At 37.8% G+C, this 14017-nt stretch overlaps 1 protein-coding gene across 1 annotated transcript; it reads right to left on the bottom strand.

The window, feature by feature from the left end:
- Positions 1-1346: 1346 nt before the first annotated feature.
- eif4a1b (eukaryotic translation initiation factor 4A1B) lies at positions 1347-13953 on the bottom strand. The gene is made up of 11 exons (XM_048187461.1): positions 13842-13953; positions 12931-12979; positions 12460-12592; positions 12017-12156; positions 5682-5850; positions 5295-5404; positions 4844-4987; positions 4530-4667; positions 2788-2877; positions 2386-2465; positions 1347-2264 (listed from the first exon to the last, which is right to left on the bottom strand). Exons 1-11 carry the CDS (start codon positions 13862-13864, stop codon positions 2120-2122), a joined length of 1221 nt encoding a protein of 406 aa, XP_048043418.1. The 5' UTR covers positions 13865-13953; the 3' UTR covers positions 1347-2119.
- Positions 13954-14017: the final 64 nt, after the last annotated feature.

The raw sequence follows: 14017 nt of genomic DNA on the forward strand, positions 1-14017 counted from the left end.
GAGAAAGCCGGAGAGTCCAGAGAAAGCCTGAAAGAAGCCAAACATCATACATGCGAGAGACGCAGAGATCCAGAATGACAGATTGGATGGTCTGAGATAAAAGAGAGAGGAAAAAATGAAGTAGGGAGGGAGGGGGGTTCGAGAGAAAAGAAAGAGCGATGGACAGAGGGGAGGAGGACGGTGTGGAAGAAAAGCAAGAGAGACAGCAAGGGGGAAAAAAGGGGGCCGAGAAGAAAGAAGAAAGTAAGAGGGAGAGAGAGCAGAGGAGCAGGGGGGGGGGTTGGTTAGTCGCTGGAGAAAGTTCTTAAGCTTTTTCAATGACAAGCAGATTGAAAGCCCCTCTATTCAGCCGCTCTCCGGCTTCTGTTCTCATGTAAATGGAGTCTGCGGCCTTCCCTCCATCCATCACACTGCCCAGTAGTCCAGCCAGGCCTTTACGAGCCTCCCACTTGCAAAATCACCATGCCCCACAAACACTATGGCCACGGAAGGGGGGTTGGGGAGGCAGAGAGGCCACCTACGCTGTGCGAGAAACTGCAACGCGGCCGTTGGGGATGGTAAGGTGCCACCGAATAGCGATGCGATGGGGATGAAGGTGATGAAGAGGAGAGAGGAAAAGAGATTTAAAAGTGATTTGAAAAGCAGTACAATTCCTACTGCCAGACTTTTAGTTCATTTCCAACAAAACATCTCATAAACGCCTTCATGCATAAGCATTTGCTACATGCGGATTCCTTTTGTGTAAAAGCAACATGTAACTTTTTTTTTTGACACTGACCAAATGTAAACAGTATTTACATCAAATTTGGTGTTTTCAGTTTCAGATGATTGAATTTTCTGCTGATCCTTATACTTTATATGTACCACATTATGATTTCTGATCTTTGGACACTGCAATTATATCAGTTTGTTGTTCCCTACTGAAGTTTCAGATCTGCTGTATGGAGTTGTGTGGAGCCTCCCTCCAGTGTTGAATATCGGCATTACAGCATCTCACAGCTGACTAGACTTTTCTTTATCGACTTTCATGTACTCCTATTGGTTAGGTAACATATGAGCAATTTTGGGTGGAAATCGTTGACATGCAATAAAAGATCGAGGAGACATGGCACTCACGCCAGTAAATTCATGAACAAGCGTTTATATAGTTTTCCAAAAAAGTATCTTTAACCTGAATTTCTTTTAAAGTTCTATAAATTGGATAATAATACCTGTAAATACTATTGACTGTAAATAATGTTTAATTTGTACACATATCATTTTAATAACTGGAACCTGCAAAAAATGGCAAAGAACATACCCAAACTTCAAACTGTTTAATAACAAGAAAAAGAAGGAGAGTTTGATGAGTTAAGCTGTAGCTTTATTGAAATTTCCCCCCTCCTCCAAAAAACAAAGTACACTTACAAAATAACTTAAATGTAGAAAAAAAATTTAAATCCAATAATGTTGAAATATCTTTTTTTTTTCTCCACATTTTTATACCACTTTCAGTCAAAGTTCATCCGAGTAAGGACTTCCAAATATACAAATTCAGGAAGCCCACAACACTCAGACATCTTATATCATATACTGTTCAAGAGTGATTAAATAGCTCTGGCACAGTTTTATAGCAAACAGTACAGCAAGCAAGTGCAGTAACTACTTGGATCTTACAGTCCCAGTAGCAGGATTCAAAAGAAATGCATCAAGTCTTTCTGATGCTTTTCATGTTGGTTTAAAAGCAAGCACACTTTTACCACATGGCCCAAGAACATTAGTAACATGTGCTTTAAAGAAACAATGCACATCAATGATGATTCCCAGCTTAAAAAAAAAAAAAGTTTAGGAGGACTAATCGAGAGAAGAGTGACAGACCATGCTGCTCTTCTCCATGGCTGAGCCCATATTTCACAATGTTTATTATGAGAGTTGATGGAGATAAATAGATGTATATTCAGCATCTGAGATTTATAAAATTTGTTCAGCTTTGGGGAAAATAAAATGACTAATTTGCAAATGTGGAAGAGTAGGGAGTTGCACATACCCTACTTGGAAGTGCTAAAACTTGAAAATAAAGCGAGAGAGATTATGGGGATAGAGAGAGGGGGGATGTATCTAGATCAGGTCAAGTAAATCTCTAGATCAAGTCAGCCACATTCATGGGCATCTCTTCTACGGTAGTGTTGTAGAAGGTCTCGATGTCCCGCAGAGTACGCTTGTCATCCTCTGTCACCATGTTGATAGCCACACCTTTCCTGCCAAAACGGCCTCCTCTACCAATCCTGAGAGTTTCACAAATAAAAACAACACAAGTTGGTAATAATAATCAAATGGCAGCTGAAACAATTCATTAGTTTAAGTCAAACTTAATGTTATAATGACAAACAAAATAAGCCAACAAACCTATGAATGTAATTCTCGCGGTTGGTTGGCAAGTCATAGTTGATCACCAAAGACACCTGCTGGACATCAATACCCCTGGCCTATGAATGAGAAAGACATGCAAGTAAATGAAAGCCAACTCAAGCATACATAAGTATAATCTTCTTTATTTCCAATGTTTTTCAATTATATTATATCAATTATATATATTGTTGTTTGTGTGTAGTTTGATAAAGCTATGGGGAAGGACAGAATGACCCATCCATAGCAGAACACACTATTTTTATACCAGATACTATTATTACTCCAAAGCACTAGAGGGTGCTGTGGGGTCAGGGAAGTCTGGGGACCTCATCTGCTAACTGAACTAGTTTTGAATGGAATCCATTCCATTAAGAGAACAAATAAAGCAAGTTTACTAACCAGCAGATCTGTGGTAATAAGGACACGGCTAGAACCAGAGCGAAATTCCCTCATAATCAGGTCTCGGTCCTTCTGCTCCATGTCTCCATGCTGACAATGTAACACACAATGCCTGATTATTACAAACCAAACAATATAACACATTATTTACATTTAGTTTATTTATGTATTCATTACGCTTGCAAAAGACATGAGAACCATCAGACCATCATCTGTGTGGAGAATGAATGCTAAAATGTGTTATGTCAAGCATAGTGCAAAAGGTTATATTATATTATATATATATATATATATATATATATATATAGACTTCAGATGCAAAAGCCTCTAAGTGCCGTCTGAAATTTTCTTCTAAAATGAGCATTTTCATCAAGCCCGTATGTTTAGGTTCAGTAATTTCATTTTAATGCCAATTAATAGGTTCTTTTCATTGCCATTAAAGTGAAATAACTGAACATAAATATATAAGCTTGATAAAAATGCTCATTTTATATGAAAATTTCAGATGGCACTTAGAGGCTTTTGCATCTGAAGTCTTCATACATCCATACATACATACATACATACATACACTTTAATAAAAATAAATGTAATAATAATAATAACAACATTGTTATTATTATTATTATTATATTTAAATGGGCCTAAATCTTTATTTCTTTATTTTAAATCTAATTTAAATTATAGGCCAACAATGACACAATTATGTTTATTCTAAGTGCACAATACAGTTATGTTCTGTGAACATAATTGAAGCTCATACTTTAAAGTCGTAGGAATGCTTTTAACCCATTCGAGCGCGAGTTTAAAATATTAACTGTCCCCCCAGAGTGAGTTTTTTTAATTAGGCGACGTTATTTTAGAACGTTTGCCTTTAACGTTTCCATAGCGACGCGTCATGCGTGTCAGGAGCGCTGAACGCAGCCACAATAACACTGTATGACAGATGGATCGTTATTATTTTGTTTTTTCTTTTTTAATATAAAATATTAACAAACTTGCTTACCATGTCATCAACTATCTGATATTCCGATCCTCAAATATGTGTAAGTGAGTGTGTTTTGTAGTTTAAAAACCTTTATAAATGATCTTTATCATGATCTATAATGCGAGATGGGCGCCGCCATCTTAGTTTGCCCCGCAATTCGCAGACTCCTGTCAGTCGGATTTACAGCAGGTGAATTCATCAGTTTCTACCGAAATATATGCAAGTAAGTGGCTGGTGAACTGGAAGAATTATAGAGTAAACTTTGTAGTTACTTGGGCCCATTATGTATGTCTGATATGAATAAATGTCGGCAAATTGTATTTGAATGGATTGTTATTGCTCCTTCCACTGATGTCTGACATCAGTGTGTATTTTATAAACTCTAAATATATTGTTTTAATGGTGCTTCTGTGTATTTAAATGTCTGAAACCCTAAAAGAAACATTATGTGGCTGAAAACACTGCATAGTTGTGATATATGACAAGAGCTGCACGCGTCCGTCTCGCAGCCAAAGCGCAAAAGCAGTTTGAATCTGGCAGTTATGTGACGTTGCTGAACGTTCGAAATCCCATATGTGGGACCATACGCCCAGGGGCACAGAAATAAAAATCCCACATGTGGGACCGTACCGCTCAAAAGGGTTAATTGGCTGATTTTAAAAAATGGATAAAAAAAAATAAAAAATTGCTCTGAAAGTGATTCCAACAATATTATTCCCCTTTATAGTTGCGGTGTGGCACTTTCAGTATTTACCAGAGCTGAGACAGTGAAGTCCCTGGCATGCATCTTCTCTGTGAGCCAGTCTACTTTCCGGCGTGTGTTAATGAAGATCACTGCCTGAGTGATGGTCAGAGTCTCGTAGAGATCACACAGGGTGTCCAGCTTCCATTCCTGACCAAAACACATACACACCAAAGCAGAGTCAGAAACACAATGACCTATTAACAGCCACTGGTCAAAATCAATGCATATGAACCCACAGAATAATAAATTCTGGTATGCTCATGTATGTAAATCATGAATTTCTGCTGTTGTTGCTTTGCATAAAAATGACCCAAGATCTGTACCTCTTTTTCAACGTTGATGTAGAACTGACGAATACCCTCAAGGGTGAGCTCTTCTTTCTTCACCAGGATGCGGACTGGTTCTCGCATAAACTTGGTAGTGACATCCAGCACCTCCGCAGGCATGGTGGCTGACAGCAGCACCACCTAGCGGACAGATGGCAGAACAACATGCTGACACATTTATAAACAAACATATGGCCTCTTAAAACTGAGTCTCCTAAAAAGGTATTGTTATCAGTCTTATAATAGAACAGTGCTGAAAAACAGAGTTGACTGAACAAGAAGCAACAATTCCAGATTTCAATGCTATTTGTTTGTTCTCAACCTGTTGTCGCAACCGTATTATGCTTTGGCAAAAGCATATTCTTATATACACTAATGCAATTACACATTGAAATATTCAACCTGGTAACAGCACATACAGGAAACATGGTTTGTTTCATATCCTAACCTGTGTGCTGGTATTGAGTTTCTGGAAAATCTCATAGATCTGGTCCTTGAAACCACGACTCAGCATCTCATCCGCTTCATCCAGTACAAACATTTTAATGTACTTAGAAGCTAGAAGAGAAGAAACACAAAAGAATGTGTAAATGACATAAGACAATAATAACATGTAATAAAATAAAAGAATATATATATATATATATATATATATATATATATATATATATATATATATAGCGGAATATTTTTTATTTATATATATATATATATATATATATATATATATATATATATATATATATATATATATATATATATATATATATATATATATATATATATAAAATATACAAAATATTCCGCAATAGATCTCATAGCACTCAATACTCACAGAGGAACTTTCGATTAAGCATGTCGTAGACACGACCTGGGGTTCCTACTACAATATGCGGTGCCTCTGCCTGCAACTTTTGGACCTCATTGCGCACATTGGTCCCACCAATACAGGCATGGCATGTTGCACCCATGTAGTCTCCAAGAGCCAGAATCACTTTCTGGATCTGTACAAATGGAGAAAATCAAGTGTAATGTAACCTGGAGCAAAACATTTGTCTGTACTTGCATAGTTGAGTTGTGGACAGAAAGCACATTTGCCATCACATGTAAGTGCCTATTTTTAGGGCTGGGTTAAAAATATAGATTTCTTGATTTTAATCAATTCTCATTTTGAAGAACCAATATCAATACTTGAATCCCAAGAAAAGTAATGTGCATACTGCTGATATTTACCATATTGCTCCGTGTTATTGACCAGGTAGAACAATTATAGATTCACAAATAATTTAAATAATCACATAAACACAAATTAACTTGATGAAATGACTAGAAGTATGGGCAGGATCTTCTCTAGTACATTAGAAACTGCTGCACCCATCAGATTAAAAAAAAGAAAGGTTAGAGAGAAATTACTCCACCATGGTACAACAGTATTACTCAAGCTCTCAAAAGAGAAACTTGTAACCTAGAGCACAAATGAAAAACTCATTTAGAGGACTTAAGAATTGCATGGAAAAATCAGTATGTCCTGCTATAAAAAAGCTCTAAAAGCTGCCATGGCTGAGCATCTCCGCAAACTAGTAGAAAATAAGCAAAACAATCCAAGGTTTTTATTTAGAACACTGGCTAGATTAACAAACAAAACTGATGCCACCTCAACTGAATATTCCATCAGTGTAGTCGTGATGACTTTATGATTTTCTTCACTGAGACAAACAAAAGCATCAGAAATACAATTGTAAATGTACAACCATTGACAGCGTTTTATGATTCAGCCTCAATTATCGCCCCTCATGAACAATTGCAGTGCTTTACAGCTATAGGACAGGAAGAGCTAAATTAACTTACTGCATCTAAACAAACATGTTTATTAGATCATCCAATACCCACTAAATTACTGAAATACCCGTTACCTGTAGCACAAGAGCCTCTTCTCAATATTAATAACTCCTCTCTATCTTACGGTCATGTCCTAAGACTGTTCAAGCTGGCAGTTATTAAAGGTGCCTTAGAACCAGTTTTTACAAGATGTAATATAAGTCTAAGGTGTCCCCTGAATGTGTCTGTGAAGTTTCAGCTCAAAATACCCCATTGATTTTTTTTAATAAATTTTTTTAACTGCCTATTTTGGGGCATCATTAACTATGCACCGATTCAAGCTGTGGCCCCTTTAAATCTCGCGCTCCCTGCCCCCCTGAGCTCTCGACTATAATACAGTGCATTTACAAAGTTCACACAGCTAATATAACCCTCAAATGGATCTTTACAAGATGTTCGTCATGCATGCTGCATGCATGCGTCGGATCATGTGAGTATAGTATTTATTTGGACGTTTACATTTGATTCTGAATGAGTTTGATAGTGCTCCGTGGCTAACGGGCTAATGCTACACACTGTTGGAGAGATTTATAAAGAATGAAATTGTGTTTATGAATTATACAGACTGCAAGTGTTTAAAAATGAAAATAGCAACGTCTCTTGTCTCCGTGAATACAGTAAGAAACGATGGTAACTTTAACCACATTTAACAGTACATTAGCAACATGTTAATGAAACATTTAGAAAGACAGTTCACAAATATCACTAAAAATATCATATAATCATGGATCATGTCAGTTATTATTGCTCCATCTGCCATTTTTCGCTATTGTTCTTGCTTGCTTACCTAGTCTGTTGATTCAGCTGTGCACAGATCCAGACGTTAATACTGCCTGCCCTTGTGTAATGCCTCGATCATGGGCTGGCATATGCAAATATTAGGGTCATACATATTAATGATCCCGACTGTACAGTCAGTGTTATGTTGAGATTCGACTGTTCTTCGGAGGTCTTTTAAACAAATGAGATTTACACAAGGAGGAGGAAACAATGGAGTTTGAGACTCACTGTATGTCATTTCCATGTACTGAACTCTTGTTATTCAACTATGCCAAGGTAAATTCTATTTTTGATTCTAGGGCATCTTTAAGCCTCCCATTAAAGAAACCACAACTAGATCCAAATGAGTTTGCAAATTACAGAACCATTTCAAATCTTCCATTTGTCTAAAATACTAGAAAAATTGTCTCCGCTCAGTTGTGGTCCTACCTGCAAAAAATTATATCCATGAAAAATTTCAGTCAGGATTCAGACCCCATCATTGCACAGAAACCGTGGTCGTTAAAATTACAAATTACTTAATTCTAACTTCTGATGAAGGCTGCATCTCTATTAGTTTTACTTGATCTTAGTGCTTCGTTTGACACTATAGATCATGACATACAGCCCGGAACACACCAAGCCGACACTGACGAACAAGTGGCGACGAAAGCAGACTGCGGGGTTGGCTCACGTTGGCAGCGTCTGGGTCAAAAGATGCCCTGACACACCAAACTAACGCTCGACAGCCGACGGCCAAGTAGCATGTCCGTTCTGCGCCTGCGTAAGATGAAATGCCTTTCCGTACCAGCAGGTGGCAGTAGCTGAACAGCCAATCAGAATTATCAGATGGCCCGACGGACCAATGAGCTCCGACGCCGATTCAACAGGTTGAATCGGCCGGAAAAAAAAAAAAGCAGACGAGGACCAACTTCAGCTGACGGTGCAGAAAACACTGAGAAAACTTAGTCGGCCGACGAATAAAAACTGCCAGACGGCTGACTGTCGGCTTGGTGTGTTCCTGCTAGAGATCGACCGATATGGGTTTTTCTATAGCCGATGCCGATGCCGATTTTTAGAGGTCAGGGTCAGCCGATGGCCGATATGTGCTGCCGATTTTTAGGGGCGATATCTTGAAGTTTTCCGCTTCATTTGCATGCTAAAATGTCACACTAATAATAAGTGGATGCACAACATTTCTAAACTTAACATTATTTATTGAACACTGACTTGAACCATCTCTCGAATCTTAATCTTTTTGTGCACTGCACTCTATTAAAATAAAATATTTATCCAAAGTTAACCAAACAAATCAATAAACTGACCAAGTATTAAATATATAAAACAGGTAGGCTAATATAAACAAAATCTGTCAATCATTTACATAATTTTTAGAGCATTTATCAAGCAGAATTTTGTTGGAACATAAATGTAAACTTAAACATTTAAATAAAATAAATACAACCTTATAAATAAAAATCAATTAAAAACGTTTTCATGTTGCACAGCCTTGTATGCATGAACAGTTCTAAACTCTTACTGATTTCTGACATTCTTGACGTTAGACAGGTTTAATGAGGATAATTGTGCGGCATTGGTCGGAACATATCACTTTATTAGTCTGATGTCCATTTTTATTACACAGTTGATGGAAACACACGCAGATGCGCATATTCTTGAGCTGAATTTTCATTAATGCAAAATTGGATGGAAACCCGGCTATTGTCTGCATCAAACCATGCTTCCGAACAAATATCATACACTTCTGCGCAGTGGCGTAGCGCAAATCCGCACGGCCCCCCCGCGAGCCGAAAGTTTCAACCAAGAAGGGGAGCCAATGGATATCACACAAGAAGCAACGTGTAAACTTGGCGGAAGAGTTATGCCGGTAAAAGATAAACCTCGGTCAGTATTCAAAGTGAAAGTAAAAGTGACGGAGCTGCCTGACGCTGCAGTAACGGAGCATTTTCCCTCAGAGACGAATTTCAACATAACATGCTGATAACGGTAGCCTATATAACTGTCTTAATTTATTCCATTATTTATCTTGTGGCCCGTACATATAGTGAAACAAATGAGAAGAATAGTATTAAACAGCTTGTTTTAAAATGTTTAAAACATTTTCAAAGAGGAGCTGATAGTCTAATCTTTTCTTATCCTCACAGCACGTCAGTTATGCGGTGATGCGCTGTGAAAAATAACACAGGGCTGCCCGCGGACGTGCCTGGCTTTAAATCGGCGCTACTAAACACGGATATCGGCCGATGCCGATATATTAAAAAAAAAGACAAATATCGGCCCGATATATCGGTCGACCTCCTGCCTTTAGATTGATTACAAAATTACCCCGTTATTTAGGGACAAGCATTAGGGTGGTTTAGATTGTCCGCAACTACACACTCACTACAGAATGTTGATTGGTTGACAAAGAATCGTCACTTGCACGTGCTACAAGGGGAATGACAACACAATTCCATTGCAACACAATGTGTATTTTTCAGATGTTTTTCCTTGCAGCCTTCAGCCTTCACTCAAACTAAGCTGCTGTGTGTCCTCCATTGTTGTTTACCGTCATTTTCTTCTTCACGCGAGAATGACGTCGATTGCTACTCTCCAGCATACACCACGCCTATCAAGTAAGGGAACTGTTGGCGGTAAAAACGAGCCGGATCAGAGTTTACAATCCCGAATCGTACTGTACTGTACTGAACTGAACTGAACCGAACCGTACCTTTTGGTGGAAACAAGCTTTAGAGTACAATTTGCTTCTAAAAGAGTGTACGGTTACATCCTCTACATTTAAAGGGTTAGTTCACCCAAAAATGAAATTTCTGTCATTGATTACTCACCCTCATGTTGTTCCAAACCCGTTGGACCTTCGTTCAACTTCGGAACACAAATTAAGATATTTTATCTGAAATCCGAGGGTTTTTTTAAATCTCACATAGAAAGTAACGAAATTACCACATTCAAGGTTCTGAGAAGTAGTAAAGACTAGGGATGTGCAAGACTAAACAGTACAGCTGCTACTAGTCGACACTGAAAAGTGTCTAGCTTATAGATAACAGTAAGTCTAACATATTCATTCTAAAAGCCAAAAAAAAAACAAAAAAAAAACAAAAAAACCTTGATTTCATGGGGACTTTAAGTTCACAAAACTCCGGACTTTTGGTAGTACCTAGGATATCCAAATCCACTAAAGGAGGGAGAGCGTTTTCGCATTTGGATCCTAAACTCTGGAATAGCCTTTCTGATAGTGTTCGAGGTTCAGTGCCTCACACACTCTCCCAGTTTAAATCTAGGTTAAAGACAAATATCTTTAGCCAAACATTCACATAACGCACCTCATAACCTTACAACCATATTCCAGTTATATCAGATGAAACACACGATTGTCTTTTGCTTGAAATGTTATGAACAGCAGCTATGCTACTTATTTTCCATTTGCTTTTCTGTCTCTAGATATGCCCATCCTGAGGTAACTAGAGATTACACAAGCTCCAGTTTTTGATCCAGCCTCTTACAAAGATTTCAGATGACCCAACACCTGTGAAGAGATAACGCCAACCCCTGCAAGGACTTCAGATGACGGCAACTCTAAATCAACATGCACCACTGCCAAATTTTCTATATACTGTAATCATTATGATCTTGTAATAATTGCTTTAATGAGATCATTGTTTCTGCCTAAATGAATACATGATGCTAGCTAACTATATGATTTGTATAATCTTAGAACTGTACATTTTTGACATATGGACAATACTTTGACAGTCACATCTGATAACAGATTACTCTAAATTGTAATGTAGAAACATGCATTTTTCTGTATAGCTACTTTGAAACGATATGTATTGTGAATTGAATTGAACTTCCCATAAAACATACATGTAACATGATTATGAACTTTTCCTTTAAATAACAATAATGCAACATGTTGCTTTTAAATGTTACATTCTAGGGCTGGGCGATATATCGCATGCGATTGTCACGCGCATTTCGTCAGTAAAGCCGGTTCCCTGATTACCACTAAATCGCCATCACCTGCTTTCAAATGGAGCGCCATTTAATAGACAGAGCCGTAGATCACTGACAAGCCACGCAATATCGTGTTCATATCGCAGATGAATCGCCTTCGATAATGAACGCGATATTGCGTAGCTTATCAGTGAACTACGGTTCTGTCTATTAAATGCCGCTCCATTTGAAAGCAGGTGATGGCGATTTTGCGGTAATCAGAGAACCAGCTTTACTGACGAAATGCGCGTGACAATCGCATGCGATATATCGCCCAGCCCTATTACATTCCAACATTTACAAAATGATCATCTTTCTTGACAATTAACATGGGTTCTGTAAGTTCATAAGCAAGTGAAAAAAAAAAGAAAAAAAAAAAAGCTTTAAAAAAAAATAGTGCCCAAATCTGACAACCAAGTCATCACGAGAACTCATCAGTATAGTTTAGCTGGACCGCTGACACTGTGGTTCTGCAGCAAGTGAACCAAAAGCAGTGAACACAGAGACAGCGCTAACCTGCTGAGCCAGTTCACGGGTGGGTGCCAGGACCAAGGCCTGAGATCCTTTCAGCTCTACATCAATCTGCTGCAGGATGGAAATGGCAAAGGTGGCGGTCTTGCCTGTTCCCGACTGGGCCTGTGCAATGACATCATATCCTAGAGTGTGGAGACAAACAACAGGTCATAAAATGGCCAAATAATGAGCTCTAATTGATATTACGGGATGTCCTTCTTAACAGTTATGCTACTGTATTACAACTACAGAAGATGCCCCTCTGTATAAGAAAACATCCTTTAAATGACAATCACAAATAAACAAACACTGCTGATTAATTTGCATAATATGTGCCCGAAATCTCATTACCAGAAGTTGAAAATAGTTTCCGATAATATGGACTGCTCCAACGAACATCCATTTTTTAATTTTTTTTTTTTTTATATTCTTAAAAGGTACATTACCCTTGATACAAGGGAGGATAGCCCTTTGCTGGATGGCAGAGGGCTTCTCAAATCCATAAGCATAAATTCCCCTGAGCAGAGTCTCACGCAGGTTCATGTCATCAAAGCTGTCCACGATCTCATGCCAGTTACTCTGCAGTTACGGGGGAAAGTAATTAAGATGAATGTTAAGATACAAAAGACCACAGAAGAGCTCATCTTTACTCAATCTTACACTGAAAAAAAAAAGAAAAAAAAAAAGCCATTTGTCACTCATTGCATTATGCAGAAAGGATAACAGGTTGGCAGTTGTTCAAAAGAAAAAAACAAAAAACAAAAAAAGGAAATCGCTGACCCCCACAGTGAGAACAAGACAGTCAAAACAACTGACAGCACATTCAGTGCCAACCCCAAAGCTGTGCCAAGAGAGACATGCAGGGGAAAATATATATATATATATTAGTTAAATGTGAAAAATAGTTATGAACTCACCTCAATGATTCCATCTGGCTCCATGCCCTCAGGGCCATTGTCTCTAGGTCTGCAAAGAAATGTCACTTTAGCACTATTCAGTTATTTATGACAGACAGATATTCTATTGATCTCTCACGGGAAATCAACACTCTAAGGTACACAGGAAGGTATAATACACACACATACACATATATATATATATATATATATATATATATATATATATATATATATATATATATTTCATTTATTTGTATTTCATTGTATTTCATTTATATATATATATATATATATATATATATAAAAATAAAAAAAATACACACACACAAATAAATGTCAAACATTTAAGACCCACAAAATTAATGCAGATTTTATCTACCATTTTAAAGCAGTACAATATAATAAACTTGTACATGTAAATCATCACTCCATTGATTTTCCGTACAGTGTACATTTTATATGAAAATATATTTAGCTAGAGAAATAGCTGTATTTATGTGCGAATGAATGGAGAGTATAAACATCTTTACTTCAGGCCAGGGCCATACATAAGAGGGTAATGTGTCGAGCAGACAGTGAGCTACGAGAGCTAAATCAAGTAGACCATTTGAGGCCATTCGAGATGATCATTGACTACATTAAATTCATATAACAACAACAACACATCGTTCGCGATCTAAACCTTAATTTTGAGCTGCTAAACAGTCGAGATCGTTCAACGTCAACGGCAGCAGGCCGGGCTGCTAAGAGCTCATATGCTAACGCCAGTGGGTTTTTACTACTCATTTACGACATTCAAGATCACGAATCACACGCTACTTCCAACAACATCTAGAAGCGGAATGCCTATGGCGACTGACAACATGTACATATGAAATCTCCAATTTATAAACAAATACATTAAGATCGTTAAATTCGTGTTGTCCTACCTCCCTTCATATTCTGCCGACATTATCACAAAGGGCGAGCACACCGCGAAAATGTTTTATATAGTTTAACACGGTTTTCTTACTAAAATTGTGATTGCAGCATTCGACCATCAGTCAGAATAAGGTCCGCCCTTCGCATGTTCTCATTGGCTAATACAGACGTCACTCAGCAATGG

This window comes from Megalobrama amblycephala, linkage group LG4 (genome assembly GCF_018812025.1).
Source record: "Megalobrama amblycephala isolate DHTTF-2021 linkage group LG4, ASM1881202v1, whole genome shotgun sequence".
NCBI classification, from domain to species: Eukaryota; Metazoa; Chordata; class Actinopteri; order Cypriniformes; family Xenocyprididae; genus Megalobrama; species Megalobrama amblycephala.